At 54.2% G+C, this 18,269-nt stretch overlaps 1 protein-coding gene across 5 annotated transcripts in view; it reads right to left on the minus strand.

The window, feature by feature from the left end:
* Positions 1-5,383: 5,383 nt before the first annotated feature.
* The window catches only part of KANSL1 (KAT8 regulatory NSL complex subunit 1), an 80,843-nt gene continuing 67,957 nt past the window's right edge, over positions 5,384-18,269 (minus strand). For 2 of the 5 annotated variants that reach the window (XM_059830311.1, XM_059830309.1), the window contains 8 exons: positions 14,661-14,846; positions 14,090-14,251; positions 13,614-13,765; positions 11,113-11,231; positions 9,821-9,878; positions 9,088-9,200; positions 6,282-6,399; positions 5,384-5,794 (listed from right to left, as the gene is read on the minus strand). In XM_059830311.1, the coding sequence (XP_059686294.1) occupies positions 5,546-5,794; positions 6,282-6,399; positions 9,088-9,200; positions 9,821-9,878; positions 11,113-11,231; positions 13,614-13,765; positions 14,090-14,251; positions 14,661-14,846 (1,157 nt within the window). In that variant the 3' untranslated portion in view covers positions 5,384-5,545. Of the gene's footprint in view, positions 5,795-6,281; positions 6,529-9,087; positions 9,201-9,820; positions 9,879-11,112; positions 11,232-13,613; positions 13,766-14,089; positions 14,252-14,660; positions 14,847-18,269 lie in introns of all 5 variants that reach the window. The other 3 variants (XM_059830308.1, XM_059830307.1, XM_059830310.1) reach the window with 2 other exon arrangements.

Genomic DNA, 18,269 nt, shown 5'->3' on the forward strand with positions numbered 1-18,269 from the left:
CCGGCTCCGCCGCAGCCCAGCGAGGAGGGCCCGAGGGGGAGCTCTGCCGAGCTCCAGGGTTGTGCCCAGACCTGGCGCCCATGGGGCAGCCCGGCACCGCATGTCTGCCGGGCACATGGGTGGGCGCAGAGCCACTGCCCTGCTCCCTGGGGTGGTCTGTGGGCTGGGGGGGGGCTGCGTCAGGGCTTCCTGGCTCTGTGCTCCTCCCAAGGCCCAGGGACGCTCTACGAGGGGCACTCGCAGCTCCAGGGCTGGGATGGCCCCTGGATTTGGGTGCAGCTTGTAACATTTTTGGGGTGTTCTTTTTTTTTTCCCCTGCAAGGTCAGCTAAGAGATCGCGGAAGTGGCAGCTCCATGGCTCTGCTGTTCTCGCGCCGTTGGCAGCGGTAGGAGACAACCGGGAGGACGCGAGGGGAAGGCGCAAGGGTGGTTTTAGCTGGTGCGTGGCGGCAGCTCCCCCAGGTCCCATCCTGAGCTCAGGGGCCAGAGGCTGCTCCCTGGCACTGACCCCCCCTGCCTGGCGCGCGCTCTCCTGGTTTGAGTTCGCAGTGTGTTACCCCTGACGGTGCGTCCTCCACACAGCAGTAACCACCCCCCAGCGAAGAGCTGAGCTATTTATTTCTTTTGCTGCTTTTGTTCCTGTGGCAACATAGGGAGTGTAGGGAGCGTGAGGGGGTGGCCCGGGGCTGTGCTGCACCGGTGGCTGTCCCTGTGTGCCCCTTCCTTCTACAACCAAAGAGGCTGAGGTGCGATCGGTGCAGCTCAGAGTGCGTCCTCCCTCCCTGTCTCCCCCCCCCCGAGAGGCACCAGCTGAGCTGCGGGGGTAGAGCTGGCAGTGGCGGTGAGGGTGGAGGGGTGCCCAGCGGCGCCGCGGGCCGTGCACCCCAAGGGCCGGGCTGCAGGGAGAGCCGTGCTTGGCCAGCAAAGGGCCGCAATCCTGGTTTGACTGGGACGGTGCGGGGAGGGTCTCGCTGGGGCATAGAGCACCGGTCGCCCTTGGGATGGAGGCTGGGTGCCGCTGAGGCTGTTACAGCAGCTGTTAAAGGGCAGAGCAGCGGTTCCTCCTGCATGGGACCTGCTCCCATCCTAAACAGCTGATGAACCTGCCAGGCCGCTGCACCCTTTGCACGCCCTGCGCAGGCTCCACTGGGTTGTTCTGCGCGGTGGTGAGCGGCTGCTGCTGTACGCAGGCTGGGTGGCAGCCCGAGCGGGAGGCGTGGGGACGGCGCCTGCCCAGTGCCGGAGGAGGACGACGGCTGTGTCAGGGCGGGGGTGGCACTTTGGGGGGGCGGAGGGGGGTCCAACTCTTGTCTCTGCAGCCCCAGGAGCTGCTTTACTGCTGGGGAGAGGCTGGTCCAGCACCAACACAAACAGGTCAGGAGAAGGCCCCCGCCCAGCTTGGCGCTCACTCCGTTTCAGTTGACGCTGATTGTAAGACGTGACTCCAGGCCGTGACTATCTTTGTGTCGGTGCAGGAGCCGCTGCCGTATTTTTGTCCTCTGTAAAACCAGCAAGTGGGAGAACCACCGCATGCCCATCACCCCTTTTAACCCTTTTCGCCCGCAGGACAGGGTGTAGCTGAGCTTGCCCCTCCTGGCCCTGCCCCGTACCACCCCTGGCCCCGCGGTGCAGCTCCTGAGGGACACCAAGGCCCCGGGCCAGGGGCAGCCGTAGCGTGCGGCGAGCTCCAGGGAGCAGCCCCTTCAGCATCCTCGGCTGAGCACACGTCCCCAGCCCCGGCTGCCGTCCCCCTTGCACCCCCGTCCTCCCCCACGGGGGCTGCCGGGTCCCAGGACAGCCCTTTCCATCCACTGCGTCTCCCGCTGTCCCAGCAGCCCGAGCCACGTCCCCAGCCCCGACCCCGCGTTCAGACCCAGGCCTGAGGGTTACCGCAAGCAGCTGGACAGACTGACCCATGGCTTTTCCTTTACTCCACACACATCTTGGTCTGAAAAGGGTTAAAACCGGCACTGATTAAAAAAGAAAGAAATAATGTTTCTGCACTCAGAAGTACGCTTGTTAAATGAACTTCCAGCGTCAGCCTGCCGGTGGTGCTGGCAGCCCCGCGTTCCCTGCGGTGCGCTGGGGCGGGGAGGGAAGGTTTGATCTCAGTGTATCATTCTAGCTTAGCTTCTGTCTGTGAATGTCCATAGTGTATCGTGCGTTTTAACAACTGGTTTACACTGTTGCCGTAAAAGTGAATTTGGAAATAAAGTCATTACTACGACAAACGCCGCCTCTTTTGCACGGGGGAGCTGGGGAGTGCCGGGGGAACTGGGACCCGGCCCACGGGGGTTTCTCGGCACATGGGCTCAGGCTCGGGCTGGGTTTTGGCCACACCGAAGGTCCGTCCTTGCCCCGGGCACACACTGGGATTGCCAATCCCCGGCAGCCGTGCCAGCACACGAGGGCCGTAGCACCAGCTACCAGGGAGCGGTAAAGAGGGGCAGGGGCTGCTCTCTTTTTTCTTCCCTTTTCACGTACCAGCCTCCACCACAGGCCAGGCTGTGGCTTCACCAGCTCCCCTTCCCCACAGCACGTTGGGAGGCTGCGCTTCTTCCTGCGGCCAAGTGGGGTGCAGGAAGGGGAGGCCCTGCCCGGTGGGCGGCGCAGGCAGGGCCAGGAAACCCAAGGTTTATTTCGGCTGGTTGCATGACCCTGGACAGGAACTCTCCTCAGCTGCGGCGCGACTGAACGCAGCTCTGCCCCCACAGCACCGCTGAGCGCTGGGGCTGCTCAGAGGCTGCTTCGAACCCCAGCGATGCCTTAGTCCCCCCCCAGCTCCAGCCCCTTACAGCTGCAGCCCTCGCAGCCCAAGATCCCCCCACGGATACCGGCACCTCGGCGGCCACAAAGCAGCACCGCGCGCCCTTTGCTCCGCACCTTCCCCAGGACTCGGCTGCCTTGTGCACGCCAGGAGCTTCCAGCGCGGCACAGCTGCTGGCGCGGCCGTTTGCTTTTCAGATCGGATTTTTCCTCCCATCAATTAATTGTAACGAACCCCGTGATGCCCAGGTTGCTGCCTCCTACTTCTTTGATCATCTGGCTAATAATCACCCAGCACCTTCCTGTTTCCCATCCACTTGGGTAACGAGGAACAAAGTCTAATTCTTTTATCTTGGAAACGTAGGAGCGCCCCAGGAAGTTGCCTCCCGCCACTTGTCCCTTGCAAACATTCAACTTCCACAGCAAAACCCGCCACGAGGGCAAACAACTTGCACAAACGGTACCTGGGTGCGAAGCAGCAGCAACCAGTTAACCCTGAACACCTGAAATAAAACCCTCGCTCACCGCGGGCGGTTTGACCGAGCAGCGCTCGGGTCTTGTCAGCTCTCCCAGGACCGCACTGCCAAGCCCTGGTCCTGCTCCATCACGTATCCCAGCGCAAAGCCCGGTCCCGCGGAACAACTCCTCTGTTCGCTGACAATAACCCTGGAAAATAACGTTACAAAGGAAATGAAGAGGCCGTTCAAACGCACGGTGGGAGGGAAGCGGCTGATCCGCCGGAGAGCGGGCGAGCGTGCGGAAGGGCCCCTTCCACTTCCCAACCCAGCGTTTCACAAACACACGTTGCATAGAATATTCTGTTTTAATTTTTTTTTTAATCTTTTCTTCTTTTTTTTTTTTTATAAGCACATTTGTGCTTTGCCAACAGAATCAAGACATTAACAAAGATCAGCTTCTCGGAAGAAAAGCATTTCTATATAACAAGGACATTACACAGCTCAAAGCAGGAAAAGAAAATATTTACAAAATACAAGGTGGTTTTTTTTTGTGGTTTTTATAATGCTAAAAGGGTTATTCAGAATTTTCAACCTTATAAATAGAAAAGCACTTATGCAGAGGGATATGGTAGCATTGTTGTTGTTTTTAAAGAAACGATGACAAATCCTTTAAACTAGAACAGAACCAAAAACACTAGATAATGTTGAAAATTGTGAAAACCCCAACCATTAAGCAGTTTAGCTACTATTTCTTTACGATTACAAAATGGAAAAAAAAAAATATGTCCTTTGTATTTTTTTTTTCCTTTTTTTTTGGTGATGTGATTATACATAAGACAGGCACAATGCTAGCAACAGGACAGGGACCAATAGCCACACCGTTGGGATCAGAAAGCGTTACAGATGGGAACGGTGTGCGGGATCCGGGAGTCACTGCGGGTGCGGGAGGGCCGGGGAGGGAGGGAGGGACAACAGCGAACTCGGTTTCAAAAGAAAATACCTGTCAGGAAGTGGCACGTCGGACCAACGACTGGGAAATGAAACAGAATCGACGCCTGTTCTCGGACCGTGTGTGAAGTGGAGCGAAGCAGTGCTGACAGATCCCGATCCCCCCAGCGCGGCGGGAGCCGCCCGCCCGCCCCCACCCTCCTTCCCTCTCCGATTTCCCCTTTTCTGAGACCAAACTCAGCTACTGGGACCACCCGGCGCCTCGCCCGTGCAACCCGCACCTACCGCGTCCCGCTCCTGGCACGGGACGCTCCCTCTGCCGCCCACGGCGGCTCCTCGCTGCTGCGGCCCAGAGCTGCCCTCACCCCAATTTCCCAGCCCTGCGGGGGGGACACGCGAGGGCAGAGCTCAAGCGTCGGTCGCAGACCCGCGTTTCCCAGCTGAAAGCTGCTGCTGGCCTCGGCCAACAGCCGCGTCCCCAAAGGGCGCCCCGTGAGTGCGTCGTGACTTTCGCTCCTGCTTGAAGCATTTGACCGCACCGGGCTGGGGACTCTCCCCTCCCTGCCTCCGACCCAGGAGAAACACGCAAGGTGTGAACAAGGCTGCTTCCGAAATCCCACTCCTCCCGCACGGAGCTGTGCGTGAAGCAGCTGAAAAGGTCCTTCCTTTTCCCCTGACAGACAGGGCAGCCAGACCTCGGCACAGCAAACGGCTGCTCCCAAACCAGGGGAAAAGGAAGGAGGAGGTGGCGGGCGGCCCCGGGGCCAGAGAAGAGACCGGGGCGGGCAGAGTCACCCCTCGGGATACCTGGAACTACAACCCAGGGGAGGAAAACGCCGGCGGGTGGAAGTGCAGGGTGGGCACCCTGCACGTGAGGACAGACGGACAGCTAGTGAAGGTTGCAATCCCAAGACATCACTTTTCACCACTAATTTCACTCCACTAAAACCTTTCAGGGAGGGGGGTAGCGGGTTAAGAGAAAAAGACACCCTTTTGCTTGAGAAAAACTATCCCCAAAGTCTGCTAGTCAGCTAAATCCTGTGCTCTAGTTTTATACACCTAAGAGGGAAGGGGAGGAAAGAGGGAGGGGGGTCTGGTGGGCTGCTCCCCTCCCGAGGCTTCACTCCGCTGGGAGGAATCTGGGGGCTCTCATTCGTGTGACAAGGAAACATGGAGAAGAGGAAAAAAAAAAAAGAAAACAAAACAAAAAAAAAAAAAAAAGAAAACAAAAAACAGTTTCTAAACTCCTTAAATTCACTAAAAACTGTGAAAATTCCCGGCAGGATGTTTGAATATCAAACGCAGATTTTGGAAGCTTTAATGCCAAGAGTTAGTTCTGTGTGTTGGTTTTGCTCATGTCTTCCCGTATGTCTCTATCTGTGCGCTGGCCGCTGGACTGCTGCTGCTGCGGAGGAGGAGGAGGGTGTTGCCAGGGGGGTTCGGCTCTTGAGGCTGGCCAGGCTGGGCAAAGCAGAAGTGCCATCGGTCTCCCGGGAGGATTTACTGCCCGACGTGCGCCGGGTGCAGCGCGACAACCGGTCCTGGGGGTCAGATTGGTCCTCGCACTCTGTCCTGGGATCGTACGAGAGTGGGAAGGTGCGTCGCTCCCAGGGCTGCACTGCCTAAAGGGAAGAGACATCAGGCTATGGAAAATCCTCCGGAAAAGCTCTTCTGCTCCCCCTCCATGTGTGACTGCGGCTGCCCGCAGCGGCGGTCGGAGCGGGCAGCTCCACGGTGCCGTGCCAGCCGCGGACTTAGCCTAGCCTCGTTAACAGCGCGTGGAAAGCTTCAGCAGACGTGGTGAGGACCCGGCTGCCTCCAAACTGAACCAACCGCTGGAAAAGCGTCCTGCTGCCTATGCCGAACGGCACCAGGCGCTACATCCCATCCGGCTGAGCGTTTGGACAAAATTTCCCACACGCAGGTTTTCCAAGCTGTTTCCCCACAGCGAGGAGGATAAAACACAGCCAAGATGGAGCATCAGATTTACCTTTACGACCATCTGCAGCAGCCGCTGCAGCCACACAGCAACAGGCAGCACTCGGACCTTCCCGCCAGCCTCCAGGAACAAAACTAGAGCAAACGGCCACAACCAGAGCCAGCACCCACCTGCTCGTCAAGGCCGGCCTCGGGCGTGGAGCAACGGGTGTCCTCGCTGGACAGAAGCCGCATGGAGTCACGGGAGAGGGGGGTGAGGGGGGCAGAGAGCAGTTCGGGGCTGATGGGGCTGCGCGGTGAGTGGGTGTGGGACAGCTCCGCATGGGAGTGGCAGTTGCCCACGTCCGGGGATGCCGGCTGGGGAGTTGAGGGGTTCCCCAGCTGGGGGGTCGTCCGTCCGTCTGTCGATCTGTAAGACCTGAGATAGGAACACGTTTGAGAGCCTGGTTGCAGTCCCAGCTGCGCTCCCACCAATACAGGGGCCCAGGCCGCTCGCTGCTGCCCTACGATCCCTTCCACCGCCCCCTCCTCGGGAGCAGCCGTACGATGGGGAAGGCCGCGGGGATTTGGTGTACACACAAAAGCAGGGAATGCCGCAGCCCAGAGGTTAAACTCATCGAGGCTCATCTTTGTCCCGTCTCCACTGTCCCAATGCAGCTTGGCAACAAGGATGCCGCTCTCCTAAGGTTACGTGTCCCACATGCCTCCTACGCTGTGAGTGTGGCATAAATACCACGATGGGAAGCCACCCCATGAAATCAGACACTTCAAAATCGGTTTCTCCAAGTGTTTCCACCATCCACATGCCATGTGACAGCAGGCAGTTCAAGAACCAAGCGTAGCGAATCAGTAATGCTGAAAATGCAGCAAGTTCAACAGCTGGACGTAGGAGGAGCACTGTAAAACCCCTAGACTTCAGCAGATTTAAACCAAGAATTAAGAAAGTTTGAGCACCTACACAGATTCCCAGATAAAACCACCACAGGCTGCTAACGGAGAAAACCTAACAGAGAAAACCTAACGGAGAAAACTAACCTAAGATGGGAGTCCCCACATCTGTGTGCAACTCTTCAAGATGAACTGCAACAGCAAGTGGCCATCAAGGACTGCCAAGGATCAGATTCCAAAATCGATCCTGGCCAAAATGTTCATCAGAACATACAAACCCAACCCCAATTAGACTAATAAAACAGCTTCACCTGCAGCAAGCTAGACCGAGTCAGTGTGCTGAGTCAAGATGCAATTTAAAAGCTGCTACAGGAAAAAACCAAACCAATCTGTTACATGTACGAGGCAGGAAGACCGCAAGACGCTCAGATCTGCTGGAGCAGCTCACGACGAGAATGACGTTTAAGGGAAAGCAAGCGAGTTTACCCCAGTGTTTACTGGTTATTACCTGGCCCAAGTACTCCACAGGCGAGGAGCAAGGTACTGGCTGAATCACAGCAAGCAGCAGCTACCAGGCCATGAGGGGCTCCAACCATTTCTAAAGAAAGACTAAAGCAGCCGCAGAGAACAACCTGGGGTTGGGCTGGGAACTGAGGGACCGAGCAAGGGTCCTGCTGAGGCAGCGCTCGGGACGTGGCGACCGCCAAGCTGAACCTGGCCAAGTCACTCTCGCCACAAACGCAGCAAACCACGTCCTGGGTTGCGCTGAGGAACATGGCCAGCGGAGCAGGGACACTTACATCCCCATCTCTCCCTGCTGGGGAGCTGCACTGGGATTCCCCAGCTCTGGGGGAATCTCCACCCTCGGAAGCATTCATGCCATGGCCAAAGCCACAGCCAACCTGGTCTTCTGCTGGCAGCAGTCCTGCAGGAGGCTGGATCAGAGACCTCTGAAGTCCTTTCCCACCAGCATTTCTAAACCTCTGAGATGAAGTTTGAATTCACCTCAGTGACCAAGCCAGGACCTCAACACAGCACCTTTCACCAACGTCCTTAGAAGAGGGTCTTTAGAGAAGCAAAGTTACGGTGAAGTGCTATCAGACGTGAGAAACTGGCTGAAGAAGTTTGCGAAGAAACACCAAAATGTCCCACACTCCACCAGCACCAGGAAACGCAGCTGCAGACGAAACGAGGCAGCAGCAGCTCAAACGGAGTTTGACCAATGCTATCTTTGCATTCGCAGAAGTTCTTGCAGAAACAACCTCGTGCGATTGCATGCAGCTGACAGGGCTAAACTGAAACCACAACCAGACTACGATGACCGGGTGCATGTTTGCATGCAGTCGTAGTTCAGCACACATTTCTGTCCAAGAGCAGAGAGTTTCAAAAGCAAACAAAGTGTTGGAAACAAAATGGAGGAGAGTGAATCTCTTATGCAGGTTTATGATGAGATCAACAGCTGGAAACTGTGTACGGTTTTAGACACCTAACTCACAAAAAGACACTGCAGAAAGGGAATCAAGTGTCAAGTGATCAGAGGAAGGCAAGGACATGTATATAAATGGAGCAGAGAAATGGCATTGCTGAAGCAATCGAGCAGAGATGCGATAGACAGCGTAACGTTGAGAACAACCACTGTTCCTTGGTCCTGCATGAAGGACGCCTATCTCAGCCCTTTCGGTTTTCTCAGGACTCCCAAGCTGGCGCACCAACCTCCACACTTCTGAGCGGTGGAAGTGCTTGAGAAAGCAGAATCCAAACAGACGGTGCAAGAGTTGGTCGTCCGCAACTTAACTGGTGTGTAACTTTACCCCCACCTAAGCAAGACTACGCCCCACTCCTACAAGGGCTCCTCAAGCTGCTCTTGTGGATGGTGATCAGACTTTCCAAGACCAGCACAAGCTTTTAACCATTTTCACGGATCAGCCAATCTAATAAAGCCTTCACAACCTGCTCCCAAGAGCATCCCACTCTGTTGGGAACGACACCTGGGCCAAGAGAAACCCACCGCATCCTCTTTGCGTCCGAGTGCTGCTGGTGTGCTGGGGCAGCCTCTGCCAGCGCCGAGGAACCGTGCCGGCAAGCGTACCTGCTGCCCCGCCGCTGCGGGGGCATGCTCGTGCTCCAAAGCCACCGGGCCCGCTCCATCTCTTCGCACTTGCCATGCCGAGCAGCGAAGGCCGAATCAGACAAGTCCTCGATCTGGAAAGGGAAGGGTACAGGGCTTGGTCAGAGCTTGCTTATATTCAACACGCATCTACGTGCAGTTTTTCCAGCATTACCTACAGCATGAATTTAAATATATGTTTACGTCTGGAGAGAGGCAGATGCTATCAGTGAGTGCAAGAGCACCTTGTTAAACTGAGTCTGCATTGCTCAGGAAGAGATTACGAACTAAAAACCAAAGGAAAGCCACTTATCCCAGAATGAAAGCGCTCATACAGAGGTTTAAGGAAATACCACCATTATCAGTTTAGCTAAAATAATAACTATAGCGGCATGACAGGTCATGGTTTCTTGATTAGACTACTCCATAAAAAGACTGCTGCCCAGAGAGGTCTCCTGACAGCAATTAGACCTCAGATTCAGCTGTACCCAGCCAGTTAATCCAACTTCTGCCTTATCATGCCTTTCCTGAAAAGGAACTGACACCAGGCTGGTTTCTGCAAGACCAGTTGTACCATTTTGTTGCAAAAAAGGAAGAGACTCCACAGCTCCCTGCTGAGGTCCCTGTGTCCGCTCCCTTCTGGCATCCTCCACGGACACTGTTCAGCTGCTACTAAGCCCATCCCACGTTAACTCGGAAATAAAACTCTTCTTACCTCCTCATTGTCTTCATCAGAGTTCGCTTTCAGAGCGCCGATATCCACTTCGCGCCAGCTGCAACACACAACATCAGAGGGCAGTCAGTCACAGGCACAGCCAAGCACAGCAGCACATGCCCTGCATGCACTAACACGGTCTTTTGGGAAAGAAAAAATAAAAGCCTGCCACGATGAGCAACATACTTAGGCTCAGTTTTAAGCCAAGTGGTCACATTTGTCTACCAAAATCCCTCCTGTGCTATCAGACAATAGTTTCCCCTTCCCCTGTTCCATTTTGAGCGCATCTTTTTGCAGTGGGCTCGCACCCACTGAGTGCAACGCTGGGGGACAGGCAGGAGACGTCCTTCCACGTTGGGAGGGTCAGGAATGGAGAGCGAGGCTAGCAGCGACCTCCCGCTGCAGCCCTTCCCTTCTGCCTCCCTGCCCAGCTCCTGGTGCTGGTCTGGCAGCATGGCTGGTGCCTGCCAAGGGCAGAGGAAGCAGAGCAGATGCTGCAGCGTTTCCTCCTCTTCCTCCGGCTCAGCAACAGACTCTCTCCCTGCCCCGCTCTGAACAGGGCCTGGGAAGAGCGCGTAGGACCAGGAGGTAAGTTGGGAAAGAGACCTGGAGAACTGTGAGGGAAAAGAAGGACTGGAAACTGGGCAGTTTGGATGAAGAAGCTGCACCAGTGCTGCAGCAAGTCAGCACACTCCGAGTGTTCAGGTGTGACAACAGCAACTGATCTCATCCATAGTGTTAATCCAAGAACATCCGCACAAGGGCTGACAGCTCACCTCCTCGCACTCAGCTTGGGCAGAGAAAACTTCTGGTTCCTACCACTGCCCAGGCATGGGAGTGCTTCCCCCGGCCGTGCGACCCAAGGCAATGGCCCTCCTCCTGCACTGCAGCGTTAACCCAGCCCAGGCACCCACCGCCCAGCCCAGACACGCGCAGAGCTGGGAAACCACCAGGACCTTTGGCTCAACATACTCCGCAGCTTTGCAGCAGGACAGAGGACAACCAGGATGACTTTAGATTGCACAAAGAGACCTGAGCAGGGCAGCTGGCTTTCACGCACAAGGGACACTCAGACAACATATTCCCTAACTCAGCAAGTCTGCATCAAGGGTACGATCAGAAGTTTTGCAAACTTCCTCCTACTTTCAAGGAAGAAGCAAGCTCCTTGCCTCACCAGCACTGGCACCCACTGGGAGCAAAGCCCCAGGCCAGGCTGAACGTCTGACAAGACATTTGCACAGTAAAAGCCGGGGACGTGACAACCCCGCTGGAGCCAGGGATCAGGCATGTACCTGGGTGTGAGGATCTCTTTGTACTGCAGTTTCTCCACACGAGTCGTCGCAGCAACAGACATCGGGATGACAATGTTGTTAATATCGAATGAACTTTCGCCTCTCCTCCTCCTTGGCTGCTGCAACATGAAGACAAGAACCATGTGAGAAAGGGCTGCAGGTTTTGTCATGTTAAGTCATTGACAGAAAAAGAATGTGGCCTCATACGAAATGGCCTCATAAGACCTACGGAGACTCCAGAACCAACAGCAATTTGCATCAGAATGGAGTTCACCCACTGCTGGCTGGAAGTTCTCTTCCCAACCAAAAATCTTTACCTTGGAAGGTACAAACACGGGCAAGGGCTGCGGTGGCCCTGCAGGCACCGAAGCAAGGTGAGCAAGGGCTGCTGAGCTCCAGCCACCATCTCCACACTGGCACCAGCCAGATGGGTCAGGAGATGGAGCCAGCTGATAAACTGACCCAGCAAGAAGAAAAGTCTCCCATATAATCCAATTCCCTACTGCCAACGTAAAGAAAGCAGTGAGACCATCAGGAAAGAGGGAAGAACCATTCTGTTTGGAAACAGCCCCCCTGCTCATGTCCCTGCAGGGGTCTGGACCGACCACAGGTGACACTGTGACAGAGGAGGAAATGTGAAGCAGACAGACAGGAGTTCATCTCGGGTTATGACAGCTGTACTAAGAGCCTAACAGCTTCCATCTGTACCGCGCTTTTGACGGGAATAGATTTTCTAAGACAGAAATAAGCTCCACACTTATCTATTTAAACCTGGTTGAACGCTGGGTGCTCTCCTACCATCTGTCTATCCAAAAACCTCCCCCAAACCTGTGACAGCAGCACTGCTGGTACAGTGACACGAATCCTCATGGATCAGCTCAATACGCAAATGGCCCGTCTTCCTAACGGAGTCACCTGCAATTTACCGTGTTCTCCATCTCCTTTGATCCCTGCGGCTTTTAGTGTAAAAAGATGTGGGAACCCAACTGCCAGGGACCCACCCCAGGACTCGTGTGAAGTTGGGTGAGGACGGAGTGGGTGGGCAACTATTGCCATGGCGGCAAGGAAATCCCAACGTGTCACTGTCAACAGTGAGGCTTCACCCACTAGTTGGGGAGCACGTGCAAACCTGCGCCAGACTGGGATGCTTGAACCCAGGATCCAGACCCTTGAGCCCAGAGGCCCGACTTCAGTGCCTGCAACGCTCTTGCGGGACTCGGCTGCTAAAGGGAAGACACTTCATCTTGCTTTTCTGAACAAGCTTGTGAAAAAGCAGCAAGAGAACACCAAGACATGTGTGTGAAGCACAAGGAAATGTCATCTTGACACGGTAGAGCTGCTGAGAAGGGCTGTCCTCTTCTCCAACACCTAGCACATTCAAGCCAAACTACCACTGCTTGTTGGGTTTTTCAGACACCCTGTGCTACCACAGGGCGCTTCACTGATGTCACAGCTGATGACACAACAGCAAATTCCGCAGTGAAGGAAACCCAGCCGGGACCTGGCAACCCTGGAGTAACAAGTTTGGAGCAAGGACAAGGGCACAAAAGGTTGAGCTGGAAGTGGTGCCCTCAGCTCTGCCATGCACAGATGCCTTTTAACCACCCTGGTTTCACTATCAGGGTTTGAGGAGACCTGCTCCGTTATCCCTGGGTCACAGCCAGCTTAGGCTGTGGCACAAACTATGGACTGCAGTGGCCAGACAGAGGCCAGGTTCTTCACTGGGACACTTAAGAGTTCAGCAGAATTCAGCCCTTTAATCAAAGGCTTCTGTTACCGTGGGTCAGGCGCTGGGAGGGTGGATGACGTCTGACAGAGAAGCTGTGTCATCGATCTGTCCCAGAGCACAGTGGGAGGGAGTTACAGTCCTCCTCACAGACAGCTTTTAGACACAGCTTCATAAAGGTCCCAAATTCTGTCATCCTTTAGCATTTTGGGAGGCTGAGCTGTCTCAGAAGACAGTATGAGTTAAGCAACTGCTGAAGCTTGCGTACAGGTGAAAGTTAAGATCTCGACCACCACTGTTGTACCACTGTGACTCGGCCCCAACCCCATTTACAGGCCAGTGCCACCGAGGCCATGAAAGGAAAGCTATCTCAGTGGAAGCACCACTGTACCAGCAGCAGCACACTGCTGGTGCTCAGCTCTTCTCTTCCAGGCATCCCCAGACAACTTCAGAAACCAAAACCCAGACGTGGAGCAAAGCCAGGGGACTACTCAGAGCAGGAACATTTACCAGCAGTTACTGAGCTGACGGTGAACCTGTAATTGCAGCTGACTGGCTGTCTGCACAGCCAACGTCAACCCAGGAACTCCAGCAGACCCAAAGTCATAGTAAAAAAGAGGGTCAGCAACCCTACCATCAGCTGAACCAACGGGTCCAGCACGCTAAGAGATACACTAAGCGCTCTCGAGCCTAAGATGCCTGAACTGCTCAAAAGCTGAGACCCCATGACGGAGCTGAGCTCAGAAACCTCTCCAGAAAGGCACTAGATACTTACGGCTGTGCTGGAGGTGCCCTGTGAACTCGTGCTGGCAGGAGCGGAGCCTTCTGAGGAGGTGGACAGTTGCCGCGCTATAGGGCTGTGAGGTGTGGGGGTCACAGCTGCTGACAAGTAGCTTGGGCCACCAACGTCCGCGTGATGCTTCAACACTACACGAGGAGGGTGGGAGAAAAGGAAGAATGACATTAGCAAAAAAACCCAAAGGGGGGTGGCGGTGGGTAGAAAAGGACCATGTGCACCAGAAACGGCCAGTGCTGAGGAGCACTTTGCATGAAAGAGAAGCACCTTCTGATGGCGGCTGCCAGCTTGAGGCCCTGGGGGAAGAAGCAGTTAGAGCACACGAGGCATTGCTGCGGTGGTGACAAGGCCCAGAAGCAGTGCATTCCCCCTTCTCCGAGGCTGAAGGGGGGAGAGAGGCTGGATATGCAGCAAAGCCCAAGCTCCCCCCAAGAGACCTGGCCGTGGGAGCCTACCTTCACTCCTCTCAGATGAGCAGTCTCGCAATCGCTTTTTGTCATAGGCAGGAGGCTGGACAAGCGAGCGCTCTGGCGCTCTCTCGGCCTTGGACACGGCCGTAAAATCGTCTAAAGGCGGCCTGTGTGCCTTGTCTGGTTGGATTTTTTGATGTGAGCGCTCTGAGGAGGGGAACAGAGAAAGAGCTATGAAACGCCTGTTTTCACCTCTCTTTCTGTTGGCACTGGAGACTCGGGCAGAGTTTACCAGCTCCATAAATCCAGACAGGTCGGGCTCAACACCATCAGGGCGCTGGAGAGATGTGCTCACAGCAGAGCGAGCTGTAGCACTGCCCGTGCCAGTGTGAGCACAGCTTCAGACTGAGGGAGAAGAGGTCCCTACGAACCGAGACCAGCCTGAACTTCACAACCTGCACACACTGCTCCTTCAGCCCTGGCCTGCAATACTATAGCCTCATCCCTGAGAGCTGAATTTCAAGGGTATCCTCCTCTCTCCTCCCAGACTGCATGGCTGTCGGGTACAAAACCGGGCAATGTTTCTGCATGCGGCGGAGGCAGGGAGGACACTTACTGGCTGCAGTGAAGAACGAATTCACCAGCTTGTGGCGGTCCTTGCGAGCAGGGTCAGACAGGCTGCTGGTAGGCATGGGGGCTCTGTGCTTGAGCGAGAGCTTTTTGGGAGGTTTAATTTTCTCATAGGGTTTGTTCTGCCACTGAGATTTCAACATGCTCTGGAAGTGCAGGCTCGTCGGCACATCTGCAGAGGGATACAAAACACGGCATTCAAATTAACTAAATTATGCACCAGAAAGCTGCGGTACCATAATCCTCTCCCAGTCCCCCAATAAGAACAGTCCTCGACAAACATACAGGCATTGACTGTAAAACCCAGGCTTGCCTACGCCTTCCTCATGTTCAGGAAGGACCTGCAATGTTAGGACCCAACATTTCTAATCTGAAGCTCTTTGAGAGAAGGACATTCCTACAGGATTCACAGCCCAAGTATATCCCGGCAGGATAATGAAGCCTTTGTCAGAAAAACCAGGCGTCTTTACCACTGAAGGTATCTCATGTACTGCCACGCTCAACTCTGCTATCTCAGATCTGACTTCCAAGAATATGAGGTATGTCAGCACATCAAATCTACAGAGGTACGGTCTGGAAGAGAGACATTCAGCTTAAATCCTCAATTTCAGGTCAAGCCAAAAGCCAACCAAGTACTGTATGACGTTAATCTCCCTGATGTGGCACCTCAATCGTCTAATGAAAGTTGTGTAAGTGAGCACACTTCAGAGGCTCAAAGAGCAGAAGTACTGCTGCTCACCGGGAGCTCCCCAGGCAGGGGCCGGGTCATGCAGTCATCTGCGAGCAGGCAAACTCACGGGTAATTACCAGAGTAACTGATGCATTTCGAGCCTGAAGTTTCTGTGCATACCACAGATCACGTTAATCCAGAGTACCTGTCCCTCTTTAATCCCGCTGTTTTGCAACAAGCACGTGTGCTGTACCGCTGTGAAATTTGGCAGATGCTACTTTTGCCCACATTCCTCAAGCTTCATTTCTCCCAAATCCCACACACATGTGCACTCCCGACCTTAGCCAAAAGACAGAAGACTAGTGAGATTATTCAGCATATTTCTCCTGCAGATAGGCTAAAGCTATAGGGTAGACTATAAAAAAACACCAACATTAACTGGACTAGCAAACTACTCCAGCCTCGGGAGTCCCACGGATAAGCCTTCCTTTCATACTCACAGCTTCAAACTTCAGATCTGATCACCAAATACTGCTTGCCTGTCTCCTTCGAGGCCCAGCTCTCTTTTATATGCCTGAGGGCCAAAATCCTAGTTCAGCAAAGCATTAAAACCTTTAGGGTTAACAGAAGAACTACTGAGACATGAATTTATCTTCCCCAACTACACCCAGAAGATCGTTCTACACCAGCATTCGTGGTTTGACATGCCACCCATCTGCTCTCCTCCCCCAGTACAGACCAGCAGACCATCGCCAGCAGGACACGCAGCCCGATGCAAGCTCACGCTGCCACGGCTAGGAGTTAAAAGCACTAAGATGAGCATTAGTCGTACAAACATCCTTCCCCCACATCTCTCAAGCTCACGTCACATTTTCACAAGGACTTTGAAACAACCCTGATCAGAGATGAACTTTCCCAGGCCCTGCACGAGGAATGAAGCTCCTCGCTCTGGAGAGGGGACACGGAGGCAATTAGGAGCTGCCGTGGGGTTTAGGAACTGCGTCTAGATAATCTCAGAGGGCAAGCTGAGAGATTCAAGCCCTGTCGGTAGTCTCAGTGGCCAGTATCTGAACCCCTCCAAAATTTCCCCACCAATGCCAGGGACTGGAAAGCCCCAGCAGATCCGGGAAGGCAAACAGGACGGAGAGAGCTGGCAGAGCATGGGCTGGAGTCGGCTGTTATTAATAGAGGGAATTTGACTCGCAGGAAAAAGCCAGGACAGCTGTATTTCAAGTGCCTTGATGGTTAAAGCTCTGGTTTAGCCCCATCCGTTTGCTAAGGAAGGGTTATCCCAGCGCAATGGCAGCTCTCTGGCCACCACTACTGGTTTGTGGAGACACGTCCCAAAGAACAGAGAGGGGCCAAGGCAGTCCTTTAAGGACGTTGCCAGCGAGGCTGCAACACCACCGTGTTGAAGTGGTCTGACGTGGGGAAAATGGCCTCTTCTCCGTTCATTTTTTGCCTTCTCCTGAAAATTCACCCCATCCCAGCAGCCCACACATCTGTGGAAGGAGGAGACAGGTCAGAGGGAGGGGAAAAATGCAAGACAAAACATTGTCTGCAGAAAATAAGTTATTTGCTGGCTTGTCACTGTCCGGCTGTCAGCACTAGTTGCACCGGAGTCTGTGCAGCGAGTGCCACTGTCACTCCTGCTCGGCCGAGCCGTGCAGCCTCCCGGGGACCGGCAGATGGCAACCACGCCGAGCCGCCCGCCCCGGCGCTCATCCTCCCACCAAGGTTATTACATCATCTGAAATTCCCAGCGAGAGATCAGACGAACCAGGAAAAAAAAAAAAAAACAACCTGAAAGGAAGGGCACAAAGCGCTTACGGAACGCAAGTGCAACGGGTTAAAAGCCCCGATGCCTGCGCCCCGCTTGCCAGAAGAATAAATGATCTTTTTCCTCCTGCAGCGCCTGGCAATTTTGCCCTTGGCAAACTGCTCGAGATCCCCGGCTTGGCACCGGAGAAGCCCCGGAGAGACAGGCTCAAAGTGAAAGTCAGCACATGCTCACAGCTCTAAGGCCAGGCTCCATCTAACAACCTCCCAAGCTCCTCCAGAAAGTCTTACCTGAGCCTCTGCCCATCGGCCCAGCCTGTTTGCTTTCAAGGTGAGCCCCCAAAATAATCATGCGGGAGCACCGACAGCAACCTGGATTGATACTCACAGACACCCCGATGCAGACTAACTTCAGGTAGAGCACTTCCCTACCTGAACACGCTACCCGGCTTTATGTTTCAACAGAAAATTACCCCCATCCCCAAAAAGCAACCCTAGCAAAACTATATTAAACATTAGTGAATAATCAAAGTTTCTCTGTCACTGCCTTTGGGAGGGAGGAAGGGAATGGGTATTTGTGTATAGGTGTTTTAAGCTTTACACCATGTGTTTTTAAAAACAAAGGTTTTAATCTCACGCGGCCAGAATGGATCTTTTACCATGCGAGCTGGCTGCAGCTGACCCTAAGAAAATGGGAAATGAATATGGGATGAGATGATTTGCCTGGTGGCCATGCTGCAATAGTACACAACAGGTTTTCTCACCGCTTCCTAGGATATTAGACTTAACACTCTAGACAGAGGATTACAAGTGCTGTGAAATCAGGAAATAAATTTCTGCTTCAGAAGTTCAGTACATTAAGTTCCTTTAGCGTTCCTTAACAGAGATGTGTCGGGGGGGGGGGGGGGGGGGAGGATTTAGTTTTTAAAAATAGCACCAATTCACTATTTTAGTCTGTTTTAAATATAGCGCTAGTGAAAGATGCCAGATTAATTGTTCCCAGACACTCCATGCATTTCCTACTGTCGCACAAAGTCTGTGCAAAGCTAGAATTTAAACCTAAACACACACATTAGCCCAGTGTCTTAACCTGGACCAACCACTTTACATCCTCATGAGAAGCAGGGACACACACCTTCCTCCCAG

This window comes from Gavia stellata, chromosome 28 (genome assembly GCF_030936135.1).
Source record: "Gavia stellata isolate bGavSte3 chromosome 28, bGavSte3.hap2, whole genome shotgun sequence".
Taxonomy (NCBI): domain Eukaryota; kingdom Metazoa; phylum Chordata; class Aves; order Gaviiformes; family Gaviidae; genus Gavia; species Gavia stellata.